The 23,573-nt window shown below is 35.8% G+C and overlaps 1 protein-coding gene across 3 annotated transcripts in view; it reads right to left on the reverse strand.

Moving 5' to 3' along the window:
* Positions 1 to 307: 307 nt before the first annotated feature.
* CHL1 (cell adhesion molecule L1 like) overlaps positions 308 to 23,573 on the reverse strand; it is a gene marked incomplete at both ends in the record, with an annotated part of 77,591 nt that continues 54,325 nt past the window's right edge. For 2 of the 3 annotated variants that reach the window (XM_079713713.1, XM_079713712.1), the window contains 12 exons: positions 308 to 524; positions 3,105 to 3,177; positions 4,833 to 4,964; positions 5,601 to 5,762; positions 9,057 to 9,236; positions 12,066 to 12,188; positions 12,428 to 12,632; positions 12,768 to 12,883; positions 14,068 to 14,290; positions 19,044 to 19,114; positions 20,648 to 20,845; positions 21,029 to 21,130. In XM_079713713.1, coding sequence (XP_079569839.1) covers positions 308 to 524; positions 3,105 to 3,177; positions 4,833 to 4,964; positions 5,601 to 5,762; positions 9,057 to 9,236; positions 12,066 to 12,188; positions 12,428 to 12,632; positions 12,768 to 12,883; positions 14,068 to 14,290; positions 19,044 to 19,114; positions 20,648 to 20,845; positions 21,029 to 21,130 — 1,802 coding nt within the window. The remainder of the gene's footprint in view (positions 525 to 3,104; positions 3,178 to 4,832; positions 4,965 to 5,600; positions 5,763 to 9,056; positions 9,237 to 12,065; positions 12,189 to 12,427; positions 12,633 to 12,767; positions 12,884 to 14,067; positions 14,291 to 19,043; positions 19,115 to 20,647; positions 20,846 to 21,028; positions 21,131 to 23,573) is intronic. The other variant, XM_079713714.1, reaches the window with a different exon arrangement.

The following is a 23,573-nucleotide window of genomic DNA, read 5'->3' on the forward strand; positions in this document are numbered from 1 at the left end:
GGCAAATATGGAGTTCACTGGATGGATACTTTGGATTCAGGTGAGGTGAGTCTAAATACAGGATTTGTTTTGTGTTCTGCATTTTGAGCACCTGAAAAAAAAAAAAAAAAACAGGCATGTAGTGGTAGGTATTTTACTTTTTCAAGGTAGTGCTATTGTTCTCAACATAGCTGCAGGAAGTTCAGATTCTGGATAAAAAGTCTTTTGCCACAATGTTTCTATTCCTATAGGAAAAGTTCTTGCTCCCTTGAAGCAGATAAATATGGAAGGTTGGTGTACACCGCTGATGTGTTTCTATGCTCTGCGTTTACGCTCGGAGTGGAAATGGTGCTGTAGAACTTCCATTGCTTTCCACTGATCCTTTCTCCTTAGATCCAGCATAGGCGCCAATAAATGACCCATCCTCACTGAACAGACCATGGTCACCTTCTCCATACTCGACTAAGCTGTCGGCACTTTCTGTGGCCTGCATATCCCTGTTAAGGGAGCGAAGGCTTCCTTTGAGAGGTTTTTCATCGCTGTCACTAGAAAATAAAAAAGAAGAATTCGACAAAATCTGATGTGAGGTATTCATGTAAAGCAAGACTCATGCATAAGTGCTAATAGGTTTTTAAATTTTCTGGATATTCATATTAGCACTGAAGACAGGACAGGTAAATCCTGAATGACCCCTTTCACAAAGAAATGTTTAAATCGTCATTACCAAATTTGTGTCGTTCTGAGTAATTGAGAAACTCACGACACTCCTGCTTCCCTTTAAAACTGAGACATGCAGATAGTCAATCTGTTGATTACATAGAGAACAAATGTTATTTCCTTCACTTTCATGAACTTCTGGAACCCTAGTCTCGGTCTTCTGTCTTTCTTTACCTTTGATCCTGCACGTTCCTCCAAATCCCTCCAGAAATGTCTCTCTTATTTAGGTTAATCAATCAAATTCTGTTTCTTGTAACCAAAGAACTTTCTTTAATATAGTTTCTAAACTCAGGTTTGTTAAATGGAAAAAAAAAAAAAAGCTGGCATTTTTAGAACAGAAATACTACAAGTATCCTACATTCATTTATGCTTTGCGTTCTACTCTTCAACAAAAGCAAGTCTGAGTTAGTAAAAGGTCTGTAAAATGATATAGTTTTCTTCATTTCTAGATGATGGGTTTTTTTAATATCAACTTCCATCACACTAGAAAGCTGTACACCAAATTAGAAGATTTTATAAAATTCTAAAAAAGGAAAATTTGGGAGAAAAATATAATTAGCGTGCTATATTAGCACTTGATAGTAGGTGGTAGTCACTGGTGCTCGTCATCAAATAGGTCCATATCTCAGCCTTCTGGAAGCGTGGCAGGATGATACTTCACTGCCCTGAGCTATGCATTGCCATGTGACTTGCTTTTGGCCAAAGTGAGCAGAGGTGACATATGTCACTTTCCAGCCAGTGCTCCATTTGCCATGTTCCATTTCCTCTGCTGTGCTGACCCTCAGTGCTCGCTCACCAGCCAGTGCTCCCAAGTGACCAAGATGGCTCGAGCCATCTGTGTTGCACACGCAACTTGAGAAAGAAAAATATATGGCGTTGTTTTTGACAGCAGCATGACCCAGACTGTCCTGACTCATAATAGTAATTGGCTCCTGAACTGGGATGCTACAGTTATAAAAGCAAAGACGAAGAAAACAAAAAGACAAAATGTGGCACTACCTTAAGGACCAGGCCACAAATAGCGAAGCAACTCTTACCAGAAGCTGGAAAGATGAGAATTCATGTTATGTAACTGTCTCCTTGAATAATTTTCCAGGTAAACATGTAGTTTTGGGGAAAGATGATGGAAACTGTATTAACTAACAAGATGCCAGGTGAAAGCCTGCAGGGGATGATTGTACCTGTCTTTTTACAGCAGCAGCAAAATATGAGGGAATGGGTTTTAAATAAGGCATGGCTTAGCTTTTTCCTCATAAAATCGAACTAGTAATATCTGTCTTTCAAAAGTATTTTCAACAGTTGCCATAGGCTCTCAGTGACCCCTGCCTTGTGGGATTTGAGTCACAATTTCCTAAATTTGTATAATTCCAAGTTTTCTTTTTCTCTCTTTCTCCCCTCAGCCTTTAATGCTCCTTCTCCATGGAAACTACCCCAGATGGAAGAAAGAAAAATAAGTATAGCACAAAGTAGAGCCTAGAATGAGGCTCAGATGTACATCAGTTAATGCAGGATGGCTAATCAGAATACTCCACATCCCTGATTATAGTAATGATCCAGGGTGAGGCCAATCAGAGCCCATCAAGTCCATTATTTGATATGGATGCAGGTCTTGTGTGCCAACGGCCATATATGCCTGGAAACTGTAATAGCTCCTTTGGCTGCAGTATACAGAGGACCTGACTGAAAACAATGGCATCCTAGAAAAGAACAGGTAAGAAAAGAAGAGGTACCTACCTACCTCATACCAGATTTCTTGCAATTTCTCCTACGTGTGACACACTTTTATACCTTCGTAAGTTTGGTCTGGTAGTTAAGAGTAACGCCGTCTTTTTCATCCTTTCCTCCTTTGGAAGGACCCTTCCCACAACTCCTCTTAGACAGAAATGGTTGCTCCCTTTTCTGCTCTCTTATTCCCTTTGATTAATTACAGTTATTTGCATTGATACTTTTTTCCCTCTGAAGGCTAGGTTCATCTTGAAGACATGCTCTGTGACTCAGTCACCTTTTAGGTACACACCGTAGGTGCACAGGATACATGTTTATGGGTGTAAACTGCATACAACCTGGGTTCACAATAGCCATGGTAAGGAGAGACTACAAGCTGTTCTAGCTACTCCAGCTATGGATGTTCAGTCTAAATAACAATAGTGTCCTCTGCATAACACCTTTCAAGAAAAGTGTCCTAGCACACACGCTACCTAGATAGCAGTTACATCCCCACCTCAGCACAGAGAAATTTGATTGGGCCACTTAAGGCCCTCTGTTTTTCTTTTTAAACAAACTATTCTTTATAGGAGTATTAAAATATACTCCTGTCATCATTAAGAAGAAACATTTTTTATATTTTTAAGCTTATAACCTGATGAATATGTGCTCTGGTACATTTTTCAATGGAACGTAATGTTTACCTGTATTCACCAAAGGTTTCATCTTTCACTGACTGAACTTCTGGGTCTGGATGCAGATCTTCCTTCTCTTTTACTGAAAAAAAGGGGGAGGGGAGTAATACAAGTAATTTTTTGAAGACATATTTAACAGCACTGTTGACAGTGAAAGTCAGGTTGGTTGTACCTATCAATCACCCATCAGAGTTATCTCTGCGTTCAAATAAAAAAAGAAAAAGGATTCTCTGGCTTGTCTATTTGTCATCAGAGTTACAGGCTGCTGTAGATATGCACACAAGTAATGTAGTGTTATGTGGGCAACACGTCGTACTGGAAGAGTCCATAACTTGGTTATGGTCTCTTAATGAAGACCAAATTACTGTATATACGTTTTACTATCCTAAACTTTTTGAAGATGTCATTGGCTGATAGATCTATGTCATTATAAACTAAGGGGAATTAAGAAAAAGTCAATCATCTGGTGGTTCTCTCTCTTACTCCAAACTGCCTCAATAATCAGAATATTCAAGTCTATAATGACATAGAATAAATTAGATTTATTCTGCCTACTGTGCTACAGGCCAAGGAGGCTGTTGCTTCACTTTACCAGGAAAACTCAAACTAAAATCCTTCTTCATAGCACCTTTTACTACTACTTGCGAAGACCTGAGAGTTTCTCTTAGTTGTCCTAAAAATGAAATGCTGACTTGTTTTTCTTTTCTGGGCACGATTTGAAGAAGCTTCTTCAGAATTTGGATAGTGCAACATTTCACAAATGACATTTCGTTGGGACACTCAAAAGGAAATGCTCTCTGTCTTTAAAGTTTCCAGTTAATTACCTAGAGCATTCATTAGTCATTAAAAGTCTAATTCCTAACAAATTCAGTCTAAGCAAGAAAAAAACATGTACAATGGTATAAATTCTGTGTAACTTTACAATCTAATTTAGAAATTATTCTCTTGTTTGACTGTGCAATATACATAATGGGCTCCCCAAAATATTTGCTGGATGAATCATAAGCCAGTAAAGAATTTCACACTGATCTGAACATCAACAAACGAATAGCACTAGGATCTAAGTCTTTCCCCCTATGTAATAAAAGCATCATGAATGCTAAGCAAAAATAATAATAATAGTAACAACAAAACATGTATATCTGAAAAAGACAAAAGAAATTTGGAAATTGAATGAAATTAAAGCCAGATATTAATTAACAATTAATTAATTCAAGAGGCAGTGTATCCGATATATGTCATGGTAATAAGAAATGCATTCCCAGCACTGGTTAAGTTAAGTTTAACACAGTTGACTAGCAGAGCCAGTACTATTAGAATGGACTAATACAAAACATCTCTGGGTCATGAATGTGTAGAGAGGCATACTATAAATGGGTCCTTCTTTAGACATTAAAATATATGTGTGACTTAGTAAAAGGTCTTACCAACATCTGTGATACTTTACAGATAGAAAATAGAAGCTTGGAAGTATTATATGGCTCCCTAGAGCCTATTTTATATACTAGAAACAAGAAAACAAGCAACCAACTAGAGATAATATTCTAGACCACACGCATTCCCTTTGGTTAGTTAATATAGGAATTTTTCCCCCCTCTCAGTATACTGTATACCTAATGTGCTAATATCAATTTGACTTAAGTGTGTAATTAAAAAATATTAAAATGTCTCTGAAGATGGCCTCCAAGAAATTAAAGAGAATTTAATAAAATTCAAAGTCATATTAAGAAACTTTACCTGAGTACTTTCCACCTTTGTTCCTCTTCACAAAGCAAACAGTCAACAATATTAGCGTGAGAAGAGCAATCGCACACATCAATCCAATAAACCAGCCTTGCGTGGAGATGTCATCATATAAACCAGCATATTCTGTTGTACAAAGAGAAGTCACACGTTGAGCACTAGAAACGGTCTTTGGAATTATGCCCTTCTGGGGAAAATTAAACATCATTTTTAAACGCACAAAATATCATCAATTTTATTTTTTCCTTGGAGTGACCCTAGAGGGAACGTGATTTGAAGGACATTTCATTGGGAGAATACTGATAAATCATTTTTTAGAAAGGGCCCTCTCAAATTGTGTTTGATTCTGAGGATGAAAACCAAAGAAAGACAGTAGAGACAGATGCAGTTAAATACAGCAGCAACAGCAAGCAAGCAAGCAAAAGCACAAGCTGCCTCGGTTACATGCAGATTGCTATGGAGACGCTGGGGTTTTGGTTGTGGTTTTCGTTTTGGTTTCTGTTATTAACACACGTTAATTAGCAGCAGACATTTTTAGGCAACCACTCTGGTAAAAACAATAAGGGATAACTCGGACCTTGGTGAAACATTTTTCATTTTGACAATTTTAAAATGCTATGCCAAAACAAATGGAAACTACTGTTTTTATAGCTAACATACTTCATATTTTTATCTTTAATATAGGAAGTATGTAAAATTAAATAATCTACAGAACACAGATGTATTGTCTAAGATGGCTCCAAACAGAGTCTCATTTCTCACCTCTCCCTCTTGTCTCAATTACATCTTCAAAAATGCTATTGTTATCAACCCAATTCTTAGTCAGTAGGCGAACTATATGTTCAGCTCCCGGCTCAAATGCCTCTACTGGGTGAATCTTTTGAGTAAGATTTACTCCTTCTGATATCTTCTCGACACGTTTACCTAAGAAACGTACACAGTTAAATCATACGAATGGTCATCACTGAAAAGTAGGACATGAAAAGTAAAAAAGTATTGTTATTTGAGATGAATAAGAGAGCCCTTTGTAGCATTTCCCCCCTCAGTTTCTGAATTATCAGAAGATCAAGAAAAGCAATGTTTCAAGATTTTCTTTTTTAATATGCTGATATGGAGTAAATGAAATGAACTGAATTCATGTCCTTTTAAGATGATGCACTTACTTATTAATGAAGCGATACTGTAAATCCGCCTGGTCATATGAATGGTTTAAAACCAAACACAGACTTAAAAAACTATACAATGTCATCTGTTGCAATTTGGACTTTCACAAACCTAGCAGGGACGGAATATGGCAATTTTGGCTTATAAGTGAAAGCATATGGCATTAAAATCTTAACTCTGTATTATTACTTCTTTTTGCCTTGGTTGCCTTCATAAATATTGGTGGAATAGCATCACAGTATGCTCATATATTAAATATTTGAAAATTGTAGAAACTTAAGCTACATAAAAGTGCAGGTTTACAGGTACATTTAAATGAAATGCATTGAGATTTTCAAAGTGAGAAATTTATACTTTTCAAAAGAAACGTGAATATGTCAATATATTAATTATAGTATACCAGTAGCAGATAAATATATGACTCAAGTTTCATTAAAATATACATTTACTGTCTAATATTATAACAAAATACCTAAAATATTTTCCCTTTTGATCCATACTTTTGCTAAGAATTAATAAAATAAATGTAAACCAAGAAATGTTAACAAGTTATATTGAAAATGAAATATATTTCCATGTTGAGAATATTAGGAGTTATTACACTGTTTTAAATGAGAATGTGTCACACGTTAAAATTTAGTTACAACTTTTCACCACAGAGTTAAAAACTGATTATATAGTTACTGATAACACAAGGAGCGTTAAAAAATGGCACCGTGGGAAAAATAAGACCAGTTATATTAGCTGAAGAAAGCCTTCAAGATTGAGCACCATTGAAACAAAACACCATTAATTTTGCCTTTGAAAAACAGAAATTTAGCGTTACATTAAGTAGTGCAAGCTTTTGAAAAACAGAGCAGAGCAAGTGTTTTATTCAAACCAGTAATGACACAAAAAAGAATATTTCTGATTAACTCCATTTTTTCCCCCAGTTAGATTATGGAATGTGAGCCACCTGAAACTCAGAGTGACAACCAGAAAATGATGGGGAAAAAAATGCTTGTGTATCATATCCCATTCTCTGATTTAATGCCAGATGACCTTAAAATGTGCCATCTATGCAAAGAGAAGGAAGATACACAGAAATTCATTCCAATTTGCACAGAAGTTATCATTTTTAGAGTATTTAGTGATAGCAAAATGGATGTCCTCAGTAGAAGTATATATATATTTTTTTTTTTTCTCTTTTTCTCAAAGATCATGCCGAAATTGAGTGGCAGAAGATTACAGTTTCTTTCCTGTAAATGTGGCAAGATAGGCCTATAGAAGAAAAATCAGTGTCAATTAGGGAAGGGGACAGTAGCTGAAAATGCAGAATCCTGAAAAAGAGCACAAACATACTAGTAAGAAACATTTTCAAATTACAACACATGAGAGTGAAGAAATATGCTGTAAAACACTCAAGCACATTAGTTATATCTTTAATTTGCAGAAAAGATGTAGCATCATTTATAAAGCCACATAAACAGCATTTTCTACCCTCTGAAAAGAGTTTGTCAAACATAAACACAACCAAGCCCCAATTCTCCAAATATTTCCATAGATACTAGAATGCCTAACTATTGTAAGGCAATTTTGTGAATTTTTCTTACATGCTTCAAATTGTCAGGAATGGGATTAGCATTTCTGACACATACTATGGGCTTGGTCCTAAAAAACAAAAAACAAAAAAACCCTCTCCATGCCCTAAATTCTGTTTTAGAAAATACAAAAGTTGCATATTTACATTGCCACTATTCTGACTTATTTTCTTTGTGTTGAACACTTGATACCCGTTTGAACTCTTGAGAAATAAGAACCTTTTAGTTACTAGAAAGTTTTCAATCACCATCTTTAAATCTACCTCTTAGGAGTAAGTAAATGAGTTCTTCATTTCACTTGGTGTCTAATTCATCCTTGGGAATAACTTGTGGGTTTTTGGGGAGAAACCATTTTGAATATATACATATATATTTTTTCCCCATAAAAGGGAGTTTGGAGTATTTAGGGAGTCTGAGAAAAACAGAAGCTCTTCATTATTTAGCTACAGTAGGAACAAAATGAGAGGAAGAAACAAACTGACAATAAAGGTCACAGCATAACCATTCACACAAACCCATTGATTTTATACTGATTCACAAACGTAAATACATTTCCATCTGTATCTTTTATAAATGATAGACAATTCAATTTTCTTCATTATTATTTTCTCTTTTTCCATAGTCTAAACATTGGGAAAGCATCCAGAACAGCGGACACGTAGTATATGACACATAAATGACTTATATTTTCCTTCCTACCATCTCCCATTTCCTTCTGCCTGCCTCAAATATCCCTCTAAATCTGATGGACTTGAATTCTACACAAGGCCCTCTTTTTAAACTTATTAGTATGTATATCCATTCCTCCAATCCATTTCCTTTTCTTGTTCTACCTTCTTATTTTCTCTCCTGATGCCCTGTTGATAACATAGAAAGCTTAGTAAAAATACCGCTAAAATCATAATTGGAGAAATAATTTGGGAAGGGAAATGGCCTGAGCTGGAAAAAAAGTGCAGTCGCATTAGGAGAATTGTACAAATGAAACCAGAGATTTATGAGCCATTTTCAAGCTAGTTACTTGGCATAAACCAGTAGAGAGTAAACTAAAATTGATATATGAATCAATGTATATATGAGTCATGACATGGAGGTGAAATGTATTAGATCAGTGTTGCAAAATGTCTACCAGTGCAAGAGGCAAATATTTTCCCGTGTGGAAACATTTCCAAAAGAAAAATATCCCTCTACTAATCTTACGAGTAACGTTTTGACCTTATATCCCATTTTAATTAAGCAAAATTATAGTTCCTGACCTTATATACACTAAGGGTATAGTTTGATTACTGATGTGTAGAAGTTCATACATTGAGTCAATGTGAACTTTAGAAACAAGATAAATAAATTCTCTACGTCAGCGGAAAACAGAAGGTCAGAGAGATTGAGATCACAATCATTTCTAATTTACAGTGACGAGCGTGATGCAGCCCTTTCAGAGCAGTTTAAAACATAGCATGCGTAAACCTCCTGTACTTACTCCCTTCTCCTAACGTGGAGCTTTCCTCAGTGATGGGTTTTCCACAGCCCTTTGAAGTGCAAGCCCTCAAGTAGAATTTGTACTTGGTAGTTGCATTGAGGTTTGAGAGACGCCAGCTGGGCTTTGATGGAGTTGTAATGTTGATATCATTTAGTTCTCCAATCTCATAGGTGTCATTTACTAAAGAAATAAACAGGCATATCAACGGCTCAAATTTCACAGCCTTAACCATTCAAGTTATGTTGTCTCTTATCTTTGCATCTATGTATGCTTGTAGTCTGCAAGATACTATCTTAATTATTCAGAGCTATCAACTTACTTAATTCTCTGAGGTACATGTAACTATTATGATGTATTATACATGGGAAAATTAAGGTCTAGCAACAATAAACACCTTGCCTAGACCTAGAGCCACTAACTGGCAAACTGGGATTTGAATCCAAACTATAGCCTTTTAACTCCAGAGCCCATGTTCTTAATCACTATGCCATACTGGAAAATCACTCCAGCTTTACCACACCTATTTAAAATGATGAACTTTCCCCCATTATTATATTTTCATTGTATCCTTAAGTATTTTTTAATCTCCTTCTGGTGTGATAATTTGGACAATAATTTCCATGAGTCTTCTATATTCCTGGTTTAATATGTGGCACCAAATAAGTACTCACATATGTAGACTCAAGAAACTGATAAATTACATATTTATAAATATCTACTGTATACTAAGCACTATGTCAAGTGATATATGGAAAAAGATGATTTAGATAGTGCCTTTCAAAGAATCTGCCACAGAGCAAGATCATGATATTTGTGCAAGAGCACAAAGTACTGTAAGATTGCCATAAGAATAATCCAAGAGATGAAATGGTATTTCCAAAACTGTGCAGCCATTAGTGGTAAGAAAATGGCTAGAATAAACACTCTTGACTCTCAGTCCAAGAGACCATAAAAAAAATACATTTACTCTTTAACATAAAAATGCCTCCATTGGTCTATATAATGCAATGATATGAATGGAAATGAAAAAAAAACTAATAATCCAAACACAGGAAAGAAGAAAGTAAAATAATCACCATTTGTAGATTATTGGAGAGCATTCCTGTAAAATACCACCAATCAATTGAAAAACTACCACAATCAATGTAAGAATTCAGGAAAGTACAGAGAGAGCTCTCATATACACACACTCGACAACTATTTAGAACATATAAGAGCCACAAAAATATATAAGCCACCTAAAAATATTTCAATCACTTAATAGCAGAATAAGTATATAATTATATCATTTATTTAAAAATCCACATATCAAGTAGTACAGTAACCACTGCAATTGTTACTATTTCAGCCTTTATCTATTCTAAGAACTTGTTTTAAAAATAAATTTATATATTAAATACAGATGAACATGAAGGTTGGAATTTAATGTTGAGTTTCTTCATTATGAGGATAAAGATAAGGCATATCTTTATCAAGCAAAGTGACATTTGGAAAGTCTTCAAATATTTCTTTAGTGCTTTCTACATGTTTGAAATCCAGTTCATGGAATAGTGCAGGCTTTACAGTTCAGCATCTAGAATGACTGAGCTGGGTCTGAATCCTTGTGTGACACTTATTTTACTGCACAGCTCTCTGTAAGTGAGCTCTATATGCTTCTCATCCATAAAGTAGTGATGGTACACACCTCATAGATTTCCTGTTTTAATTTTTTAAAATGCAGGGAGAATTCTTAGTACTTACTGATCCTGCTACATACCAAACACTCAAAGACGCTAAAATGCTGCCTCTATTAGGGTTATGGCTGTATCCATTTAATCATAGGTACCTAAAACAGAATAGGCCATCAGAAGCTAAAGCTGGTACCTGACCTGAATTGCTGCAAGCCTTGAACTGACTGATGGCAGTTCAGGGCTATGATCAAGTTGACTTTTGCAAGCAGTGTAGACTGGGTTTCTATAGTCCTGGTGTTTTGTTTTTTTTGGCGGTACACGGGCCTCTCACTGTTGTGGCCTCTCCCGTTGCGGAGCACAGGCTCCAGAGGCGCAGGCTCAGCGGCCATGGCTCACAGGCCCAGCCGCTCTGCTGTATGTGGGATCTTCCCGGACTGGGGCACGAACCCGTGTCCCCTGCATCGGCAGGCGGACTCTCAGCCACTGCGCCACCAGGGAAGCCCCGTGGTGTTTTTGTTGTTTAGGAATTCATGTCTTCAAAGTTGAAATTTTTTCTATGAGCTCAGTCCCCTAATTTCCATTTTGAGATGATGCCTAGATTTGAAAACTATTGAAGATGGGAGGCATTATGATTAAAAATGAGCTGATTTCCTCTAAACATGTTTGTTTGATTTTTTTTAACCTAACGGCACAGCAGCATAGGGGGAGAGCCTACGGTAATGGTCCAAAGACAACTCCTTGGTTCTCTCAATATTACATGACTGTACCACTGGGCTACCAATAGAGGATTCTCAAATACAAATACATGCAGGGTTGAGATTGGAAACATGCACCAGAGACAGAACAGGCAGTGTAGTGTGGAAGTTAGTGTGCTTTGAATCTCCACTACATCATTTAGTTCTTCTTTGCGTATTTCCTAATGCTCAAGGCCTCTTATATATACACATATTAAATGCATGTTTTCTGGTACCTATTAACATACTGCTTTTCTTCTAAAACAGGAATTGGCAAACCTTTCCAAAAAGGACTAGACTGTAAATATTTTAGCCTTTGTGGGCTATGCAATCTTTGTGGCAACTACTCAGCTTTGCCACTTTAGTGAGAAAGCAGCTATAGACAAATTTAAGTGAGTGGACATGGCCGTGTTGCAATAAAACGTTCTTTATACAAACAGGCAGCAGGCTGGATTTGGTCTGCCAGCCAGTTTACAAACCCCTGTGCTGTAAGGGAAGTATGCCAGCTTACAAACCATGAATTGGATTCCCAGCATGGTAAACCAAATACGCAACCAGAAAAAATGAAACATTACTAGGCAAATCCAGTTCAAATATGTACTTACTTATCTGGTACTGTAATAGGTAGCCAGTTAAGTTTCCATTTAATTTCTTAGGTAGTCCCCAGGATAAAGTGGCAGTGTCTTTATCAACTTTGATGACCTTGAGAAAAGTTGGCTTTTCAGGTACTGGAAAACACAAGGTCAACAACAGACACTCATAAATTGGTAAATTTCTTTTAAAAAATTACAGTTTATTAAATTGAGAAGCTAACTCATATGACGTAAGTACAGATTAACTAATAAGGGAGGAAATGTCTTGGCCATTGGGATATTTACTTTGTTATTTATTTTAAATTGTTATTTATTTAAAAATTGGATATTTACTTTATTAAATACATCGTTATTCTACATCGTTATTCTCTCACCTCCTTCTGGTGTTTGAAATATATAAGGCTCACTCTCTGGACCAGCTCCTTTGGAATTATAGGCTAAGACTGTTAAGTGAAATTCACTAAAGGCATCTAGAGAAGGAACCATTCCATAGTTTCTTTGTCCTGAAAATCTCAGAATGTTTACTTCTTTGGGATATGTTCTTCCATCCAACAGACTTTTTGTTTTCCACCAATTTACCTGCAATGAAAATAGGAACCCTTTAACATATCAGCAGTGGTGGCACATTCTCTTTTGGCTTCTTCTGGAATCAGTTCTTATTTACAGGAAATATATTAATTCCACAGTGAGAAGAAGAAAATCTATGATAAAAACCTGATATCCTTTCAAATGTCCATGTACTCTTTCCCTTGGAATTGTTGACCAGGTAACTTTAACTAATGTGCTGTTTATCACATCCACCCCATGGATCACTGGAGCTGTATCAGGATCTGTTAAGCACATAAGAAGGATTAGCTTTCAGTAATCTCCAAGCACAATCATTAGCATCATTTCCAAAAGGTGATCTTTCATGTTTTTTAATCTGAGGAAAACACTCGTCTCAAATCAGTTGCAAATGGAACCAAGAGTTGCTCATTACAGAAGAGTTTCAGGGTCCAAATAGGTTTCTAGAGAAGAGGAGAGCCTGGACCACACTGAGAAAAGCCCCCCTTCAGATGGATAGTGTGGGCAATGTAACTGGAAACAGTGGCCAGTAAAATCTTCTGTGGGCATCTGCCTCTGGAAACATGTGAGCTAGACTAATAATATAACTAAAATTACTTGGGAGTTCGATGAATCTAATATTCATAAGAAGAGCTGATATTAATTGAGCATATTCTGTGTGTGAGTGGTATTATTATCCCCGTTCTACAGGGGAGCTAACTACAGACGAATCAACCAAACCCACTGCAGCCAAGACTAATATATTAGTTCACAGTGAGAAGTCCTGTGTAGTGAGAATTTAGGTAGCGGGTGAACTAGACCTTTTTCTATTCTTGGATCGAAATATTACTTTGGATACTGCAAGAACAATGAGAATAACTCCTACCATGTACAGATTTGGAATGCAGTCTTTCCTTTTTCCAATAATTTGTTTGCAGCTGTTATTATGGTATAAATATTTAATAATAAGATCATATCACCAGTACCTCAAAACCGTGTATGTGTGTGTGTGTGTGTGTGCACGCGCATGTGAGATTTCATATGCAAATCTGGGTGTGCACCTCATCTTCGTTAGGAAGGCTCCAGCTCTGAGGCAAGGGTGCAACAGCAGGCAGCTGTTAGGAAGTCCTTGACAAGTAAGGGCAGATGTGATTGGAAACCTTATGACAGTTATGCTGCTTAACTGTGGGCACTGCTGATTCCAAGTCTTTGATTTTCATTACAGAAATAGCTTTTTTGGGAAACTGAATAAAATTAAACCTTTCAACATTCTTCCTTACCACCCTATAATGATCAACTCTCCTGCAGTCAACCCTGGAGTAGAAACCGTGTATTATATGTCTTTTTATCTCCTACAGCTAGTACATCCACTTTGCATGCAGTAGTCACTCAAAAATATTCATCAACAGAGTGTAATATACTTGACAGAAACTATTCTTGAAGTACTTGGGGTTTCAGGTGCGCCACTTACAGTCTTCTCCAGAATAGAGAATCACTGACTGAGGCTCAGGACCAGAGCCCAGGTGATTGATGGCTTGGACCTGGACATCATATGGAGCATAGACAGCAGACGTCATCACCCGCAGGGTGTGGTTTGCGACTGTTTCTTCCTCCCACTCCACTGGGGCTCCCTGTGGTTTCCAGGTCACTCTGTACTCCAGTCCAGGTCCATTCTGCTCCATGGGTTTCAGAGGCTAAAACAGAAGGCCACACTCATCCCGCGTGATCACAGACATGCTGAGTCAGAGACACAGAAGCCACCCTAAGTGGCCCAAGAAACGCTGCAATAAAGGTATCATTTCTTGGGAGATCTTCAATCCCCCTCTTTGGTTTAGAAATACTTGTGAAAAATGTTGTCATTCTGTAAATTTAACCTTGAAAGTTGCTCCCTTACCTCCCCAAGTAGAGACTCTCACAATTTAGATGCCTGGATCATGCCTAACAGTTCACATATGAAAGAATTTACTAAGAGATTCCACAGAGGGTTTTAGCTTTATGTTTACACTTTGTTCTGTATTCTGTTTTTTTTTTTTTTTTCACTCTCAGAGAAGTTGCAGAAATAAAAAAGACATGGCCATGAACTCCATGGATATAAATGGGATTTTTTCCATGGCTTTTCAGTCAGAACTCTTCCTACCCGACTCCATCCATCCTCCTCCATCTTCCTTCCAAGAGAAGAGAGCAAGTAAATATTTTTGGATAATAAGCATTTTTATACATTAGTACCCAGAAGATGTACTCTTCTCTACAATAAAATATTTCCCCAGCTCCTGGCCCATTCTCTTTCTATTTCTTTTGCGAGAAAGCGCTTCCCACCCTCCACTTTATTTTGCTGTACAGAAATATATAGTGGAGGAATTTCTCATATAGGAAATTGGTTATTTCCACTCCAGTTTTTAATCGAACAGTACTTTAATTCCAAAAACATCAATGTGATTTAAACCATCTGTTTAATATCATAAAAATGGGAATGTGCATTTAAGTGAATCAGTTATATAGAATACATTAAAAATGTGATTTTAGTCACAGATTTATAAGGGTCACTTATATAAATAGTAGTTTTGTCTGTATATGCAAGTGATTCAATAATATCATATATAGTGTTCTTACAGAATTTACAATGCTTCTGGACTCAGTCTACTTTACGAAAATACTTGTTAGAGGGACTGGATAGAATTAAGTTGAAAGTATACACTAAATCAGCAAAATAATTTCAAGTCTATGCTTATTCCAGGGTGAATACTTAAATTAGCTAGTAGGAAAAAATATCAAAACAAACACTTTCTGAGATTTTCATAGTCATTGTTTATGTTTTGCTTTCCAAGTTTTCTCCCAAGATATTTTCTACTCTCATATAAATATAAATTCACCGGAGGCTTTAGCATTGCCCGGATAAATCAGGCCACAAGCTTTTAGTTCCATACTACAATCTGCAATTACAATTTCCTTCAGTCCCAACTGACAATAAATGTGTACAAATACTATTATTCAATTTACACGTTTTGCTTCAAGAAAAATAGTTACATTTGATAAAGCTCTCTGGAAAAATTTAAAACTAACTGTGCCACCACCATAGGCAACACTTTTAAGAAAAATCTTACCTAAATCGCCAGCCTCCTTGGTGCCTAGGCTCCCAAAGAAACTGCAGGAATACTTTGTATTTGGGCTTTCAGACAGTGGACAACAAAACCTCAGCAAACTCTCAAATAGGCCCCCACTAAAGATAACAGACCAGAGGAGCAATACGGAGCCAGGGATGTGAGTGGTGGGGAAAGACCACCAGCCTCCCCTCTGCTCATGAAGCTGCTCGGAAGGAAGGAATCTCTATAAAAGAGGTTCTTAACTTGATGGCTAGGCATCTCTAGATGGGGTCCATGAGTGCCCTTCAAAGGATCTGAAAAGCTGTGAAACTGTTAGGAAAACTTTCTATGTATAACTTTCTAGAGCAAAACTATACTTCTATCGTATTTTCAAAGAGATCTATGAACAAAGCAAGGTTATAATGACTCATCTAGAAACTGGACAGATTTTCTGTACTGCCTAAATTCATTTTAAAGGTGGTGGATTTTCTTATTATACTTGCAGTAGAAATAATAAATCCTAGGTCCTTTAGGAGTGAAACAACTTGGCTGTGATCATATAATCAGGTAACTGAAGCAGTTCCTACTTCCCAAACATTAGTGAATTGGGTTTTTGTTTGTTTGTTTTGTTTTTGTTCCTCTGTTTTCTGGAGTCTTTGAGATCAGAAATTTGCTCTTTCATAGAAGTTCAAATTTAACATAAATACATTTACACCTAAGAACAAAGGGAAAAGTCAAGCAAAACTCATCAGGATATAATTATTTAACCAATCAGGGTGCAGTGGGCTCTTTTTCTCTGTTTTGAGGGATAGGATATTATCATTTTTTAACACTTAAAACATGTGAGTGAGTCATGACCTACCTAATACAAGAGAAGTGAATCTTAGAAGATAATGCTAACTAAAAAGACTAGTTCTATCCGTAAGTTCAAATTTAATACTTTAAAAAAAATTTTGTATCCTTAATATTTAATGTGACACATTTATAAAGATAATTCATATATAATAGAACATGAGCTAAATAAAATAAACTGAAATTCATTTTTGACTGTAATGTAAGTTTCACCCATTCAATGAGTAAATGCATATTCATTAACAAGCTACATACAAAAGTCTGTATATTATTTTCCTCCACTGAATTTTTCAAAATGGTATTGTTTTATTTCTCATGTATTTGCTTATTGTCCGTCTCTCCAACTAGATTATACATTCCAGGAGAACAAAGACTTTTTAATTGCCATAAATAAACCAAGGACCTCAAAATACATTACCTTTATTCATATTTAATGCTAAAAAGAAAACATAAAACAAACAAAAATTAGGGGCAACTAGTCTGTTCCTATTTAACCCTTTTGTGAAAGTTTTTTTTTTTTTTTTAAACAAATTGCTTCTCTCTGGTCATTATCTTGTAGACAGGAATTATTCTGTGAGTCAGTCTTTGGATGGGATCTGGTAATATGTTCACAGTGTGCGCTTGTCAACTTGGGGAATTATCTGGCATTTAACTCCTTTTTACACAATAATCGATGCAAAACAGTAACTGATGAGTAAATGTACTTAAACTTCACCGGTTGTGCTTATAGTTAAATCTCTGACATTTCAAAATGATATGAAACACAATGGAATATATTATGAATATAATTGTCAACATAGTTCCAAATCTGAGTACTTTCTTCCTCTGGTCAATTAATTACTAAATTACATGTCATTTACTCTTCAAAGACAAATTGTAAACACTTTCATGGTATAATCCCATTCTTCCAAGAAGAGAGCATTAGTAATCAGTCTTATATATCTTTGTGGGGGAGAAGAGTGATTTATGAATAAGATGATCAGTAAGAAGGACTGCAGATTCCTGCCCTCTTTTCATTACTGACTCGGGGCATGGCATCTGGATAAGGTCACTAAACTGATAGTCCCAGCTTCTCTGGACAGAATGTAATGCTGATACCATGGAGCTACTGTAGCCCTCCCAGAGGAGTGGTGAGGATTAAGGAGCTGATGTTAGTGGAAAATGGTATACTTCTTTGAGGATCTGACCTGGTAATTATACACTATTACTGTCATCTAATCGATCAGCTATATCATTTCTCTTACAGAAATTTCCATGGAATTTAAAAGAAGAAGAGATACTCTAAAAGAATAAGATACTAACATAATTTCAAATTCTAAATTAAATAATCACCAGGACAATGTGGTAGCAGCTATTTATGGCCACATATTCAAGAAAATAATGATATTCTTGAATATATTTAGTTTCTGTATATTACCTTTTTTTTCCAAATTTGTAAAACTTAATTTCACTGAAATGGGAATAAAGGGTTAGTTTTGACATAAAATTATTGACTACATATTTTGCAGGTATGGGCAATGTTGTTGTATAAGACCAATATATGATGAAGAAAAAAGGAAATCAAACTTTGTACATTCTAAAATTCTTCAAAAAATCACATCTGAAATGAGGTGTGGAAATAAATTAATATATTCCAGCATACATTCAAAAATGTTTGTAAAATTCAATGAATTCAAAGTTGGAAAACTATTATTAATCAGAATCTTTGGATGGCAATCTACTTTCAAGTAAGTTAAAATACTTGTTCATCAAATGTCAAAATAATAGAGGGGGAAAACAGCTTTCCACTGTTACAGAAGAAATTTAGAAATGACATTCAAAAAAGTTAAAGTCATCTGAGCAGATATAAGATTTTATGCCAAATTCAAGGAGGAAAGTCTATTTTAGTAACTTTTAACAGAGATGTATATAAAGAGAAAATGAGTAGGGTTTGAAATCCAAAGATATTCATGTTGAAATCCTAGCTCTGTTGATTTCTAGTTGTGTGGTGATGGGCCAGTCTATCTATCAGCCTGGACCTCAGTTTCTGTATCTAGAACACAGTATTAATGATGCTCTCTTGACAACACTGTTCTCAGAATTTGAAATGAGCATGCAAAATGCCTAATAGTGCTTAGTAAGTGGTAACTATACCTTGCGAGTCATCCTTTTGATATGAATAATCTTTATTAGCCCATGTACCAAAATTTACTGAAAGACTTTCAGTATTTTTTTGAATGGGAGAGGATTTAGAATATTGGTAATAAAAATATTAGGAATTGTAAACTTTGGGGGATGGATTATAATGAAATCAACCTGTGTAACCTTTCTTAAATTATCTACCACTGTTAAACTCTATTTCACAACATTCTAATCATGATGATCTTTAAAATATGCAAATAAAATATATTTATAAAATATACAAATCTTAGCCCTTTGTTCTTAAAATATATTATTCTATCATCATACTTAGCATGTGGACCTAAAAAAAGGAAAAACACACAAAGGTAATAAATAACACAAAAAGAATCCTCACCTCCCATTTGATAATCATTTCCTTGGGTTGAGAAGCTTGAACCCTTATGTTTTGTGGATTCTTGTCTGGAGCTGAAAAATTACAAGTATTAAAATTACTTTTTCCCACTGTATGGTCCATAGATAAATCATCATATCATCCCTCCTCCCACAAAAAACAGATTTTTTAAAACTTTGATTATATTTGTTTATTTCTATCTGGCCCAGTTTGAAAAAAGATTTATGGCAGTTTTTTTTTTTCCCCAGCTGTACTGAGATATAATTGACATATAACATTGTGTAAGTTCACTATGTTAAGGTGTACAACATGATGATTTTAGAATGTATATATATCACATATATATAACATTTATATGTGTATATTGTGAAATGATCACCACAATAATGTTAGTTAACACATCTGTCACCTCACATAAGGCAGCTTTTAAATATATATTTTATTTCAGGGAGTAAAATCTGTTCATGGAGTGATATAACTATTATTCAATGGAGAATGGAAGGTTTTCTTTACCTGTCTTCATTTTAACCCTGCTCTTTAAATTTTAAACCTGCTTTTAAAAATCTAAACCCACTATTTAAATATACATTTTTAGTTTTAAATCTGCTTTACTTTTTCTATTAGAATTATTGTTAGAAATTTTGTTCTGAATATTTGCCTCTAAGCGAACAAAATTAAAGATCATGTATTAATATCAACAGCCAAGTTTTAGGGGCATCAAATAGGAAACAGCAGTTAACGTGCCCACGAAATATATTCAGATGGATCCATTTTATAAAAAAGGGCTAAGTATGGAGTTTAGTGCCAAGATGAATTTATACTAAAATCACACAAGTATCTAATTCAGTTATTATCTCCCCTTGCTTTCTCTCAATCCTAAAAGGGAATTCTATCCTAGCATATTTATTTCAGCCAGAGGAAAAAAAACCAGGCTATGACCACATTGATAACCAATCCCAATTCAGTAATACAGATGTCAGCGCTGTCATTATTTTTTTGGTTTATAACATTATATAAGTCTCATTCTTACAATATTATAGTTTGAATTCTGTATACACTACTACAGCATGCTCATTTTTGATAATTTTTTTAAAAAGCATCTTGGGAATTTAGATAGGTATTAGATATTCGTTTAGCTATTGAGATACAAAAATATACTAAATGGATAAAATTAATGACATTAGATGCAATGAAAATTTAACAAGCTGCCTATAACATGTCAAATGTTTTATTTCAGGAAGTTGAAATGAGGAGGAAAATAAAGAGAGAAAGTTGACTCCCCCTATATACGGAACTTCAATTTAGAACTTACTTTATGGTACCTGATTTTAACACAATACTTAGCTGTCAGAAATTACTCAGAGTAATGCTTGTTCATGTACCTCCTTGTAATATCCTGCTATCTATCAAACATTTACATACGACTTTTGAGACTGATGTACTTTAAATAGCTTGCATGCTGTTAAGTTTACAGAACTATTCAAGCTCTCTACTGGGAGAAATCTAAAATCCTACACCAGGTTATCAATCCTTTTTTCCTCCCTCTATTTGTTCAAAGATGCAACAGACTAAAACTTCTTAGGAAGTTGAGGTGTGAACTTACATACCTGCTGGGGGTGTTTCATGATGGTCTGATGGCTGGCTAGGCTGGCTTCTCCCTACTTCATTCACGGCTATGACCCTGAACTGGTATCTCACATACGGAGCCAAAGATAACATGACTGTTGTTTCCTCTCCTTGGACTCTAGTCAATTCTTCCCACCTTCCAGGTTCCTCTCTGTTTCCTTCAAATTCTATAATGTACTCTGGCAGTAGGAACATAGAAAAACACATTAGAATGGATTGAGAATGTTTAAGTTATACTAAGATTTATATACAATATTAAACATTTTAAAGGATGTTCTAAGGATAATCCACCCTTGGTGGTATTAATGGCTTTAATACTAATTTTAACTCTGGAAACTACAGTTACCCCAAGTCTTCCCTACCGCTAATATTGCTGTTGTGATCATCTCCAGCCTCCCATGTCAGCCGAACACTTCTGTTCTGTCTTTCAGACAAGTGAAGGTTTTCTGGTGGATCTGGAACATCTGATTAATAATGAAAAATGACAGTGAGGAGAAGGCAGATCATTGCCTTTGTCGATCCCACTTCCTCACTCAGGCACATTGCAAGCCCCCTTCCCCTCAGGGCCCCTGTCTCCACTCTGAACTGCCAAATCTCACCAATCCTTCTGGTTCTATTTCAAATGGATAGGGTGGGTGGGAGGGAGATGCAAGAGGGAGGAGATATGGGGATATATGTATATGTATAGCTGATTCGCTTTGTTATAAAGCAGAAACCAACACACCCTTGTAAAGCAATTATACTCCAATAAAGATGTTAAAGAAAAAACCCAAAAAACAAATGCAGCTTCCTTCACATCTGTACATTCCTTCCCTACTGTATTACCTCACTCTTTGGTGATACCCAGTTCTCAAGGGGCCATCTTTGACCATCGGCATCAGAATTATTTTTTAGGAGTAGTTATTAACGATGAAGATTTCTGGGCCCTATTTCTCTGGCGTACTGAAAGAGCTGGGCCCAGGAGTCTGCATTTCTAAACAAATGTCCTGGTAGATATCATGAACAATGAATTTTGAGAAACATCAACTTGATCAAGGAGACCAGCATCTTCCAGCTCATACGCTTATTTATATGCCTGGTTCATCTCCTGTATGTGACTAAACGGATCTTCCAGAGTAGGAACCATATTAATTTTTGCACCACCCACAGTGCCTTGCACATGAATGTTTTGTGACTAATTAAGTGAAAAATATATTATCACTTCAACCATGCATCTAATTATCATATTAGAGCAATAAATTTAGGCCCTATGACTACAGGAAAATAAGAGAACATAAACTCAGGCTTTCTTTTCTACATGGTTTGGATTTTTATTTTAATTTGTAACAGTGAGTTATCAGTATGTTATAGCAACTTTTATATTCTGTTGGCCTGGAGTTCTAAAGAAGAATAGGAAGGGTGTTTATACTGGAAGAGGAAGATATGGCACTGAATGTTGTGACAGAGACTAGAAAATTAAGTAGGCGATGACAAATTTTAAGTGTTAAAGTACATGGAAATGTCTGGTACTTTAAAAATAAAAGGAACAGTTAAAAAAAATCTGATCCCTAATGATCCTGACTTCCAAACTTTGGTTTCAATTCTCCCATGTATTCAAGGACATTTATCTTTTCTCAGAGGAGACAATGAAAGTAATATCTAATGGGGCCTTCTTATGGGCTCTTTCTTCTCCAAGTGGGAAGCAACATCCATTGCTCCTGCTGAGTATTTGACAATTGTTGGAAATTTATACTGACAAAAAAATGGTTTTCAATTCAGAAGAGAATGTGTTTATTTTAAAAAATGTGGTCAGTGGCTGCGTCTACACTGTAGAGCCTTAAATAAGAATTTATTTCCTCAACAGGCTTGAGGATCTCTGAGCTCGGAGAACTTAGGCTCCTCTTCAGCACTTACTAAGGCCACTCATTTCTGACATTTTCTGAATCAACCGATGCAGCCTGTTGTGTCTGACATTAAAATCTGCTCTTTCCGAGAATCACATGGAGTTACAATTGATGGGCTGCAATTCAGACCTAAACGAATGATGCTCTTAAAGGATGTTTCTGGCAAGGCTTCTGAAAGTAACTTGTTTAAAATGGGTCAAGCATATACTTTAAAACACTGTTTTCCACGAAAAAGAGTCTTTTAGAAATTATACATGGACTTGTCATTTGTTACTGTCAGTTATGGGTCTATGCTTAAAATCAGAGGCTGGCCTGAAAATTAGAATGTAAATGCCAAGAAGTGGTTAAGAAAATGCAGCCTATCTCATAGATTATTTTTTATTATTTTCTTTTCATTCTGAAAACATTTGGTAATTACCTCATAAGTAAATAGTACATGTAATCCTGGCCACTATTTATTTAAAATGATCAAAATTGAACAGTTCTGGAAGATGGCAGCCTCATTACAAGACAGATGTATTAAATTTCACAAGAAAATTTAGATGGCATGTACCAAGTGGCAGGGACCCCAGTCTCCTTGCCATTGCTCAAAATACTCGGGGGCAAAGGCCATGGATCCTGACATGTACACTTAAAATTGTCGTGCCTGGGATAAACTCCAGTTTACCTTAGGCTCAACTATTTGGTCTGGAGAATTACTACTGGAATGATTACTAAGGATTGAACCTTTCTGCCCCTGAGATAGCTGAAACATATCACCTAAAGGTTTCGTTCTTTTGAACCAAGTCCATACCACCTACCACCTGGGAACTACATTTTTTTTTTTTTTTTTTTTTTTTGGAAAACCCAACATGGTGGCCATTCACTTCGCTTGAAAGATGGTGGTCATTTATCTCACTTAAAATATAGTGGCCATTTGCTTCACTAGGACAGAACCTGCCTATTTACTCATTTTTCACCAGCCTACCTCAAAAGAGACTGGATTCTTTCCTCTCAGTCTGTACCCATGGTAGGCAACCTACCT

Source organism: Hyperoodon ampullatus (genome assembly GCF_949752795.1).
Source record: "Hyperoodon ampullatus genome assembly, chromosome: 10".
NCBI classification, from domain to species: domain Eukaryota; kingdom Metazoa; phylum Chordata; class Mammalia; order Artiodactyla; family Ziphiidae; genus Hyperoodon; species Hyperoodon ampullatus.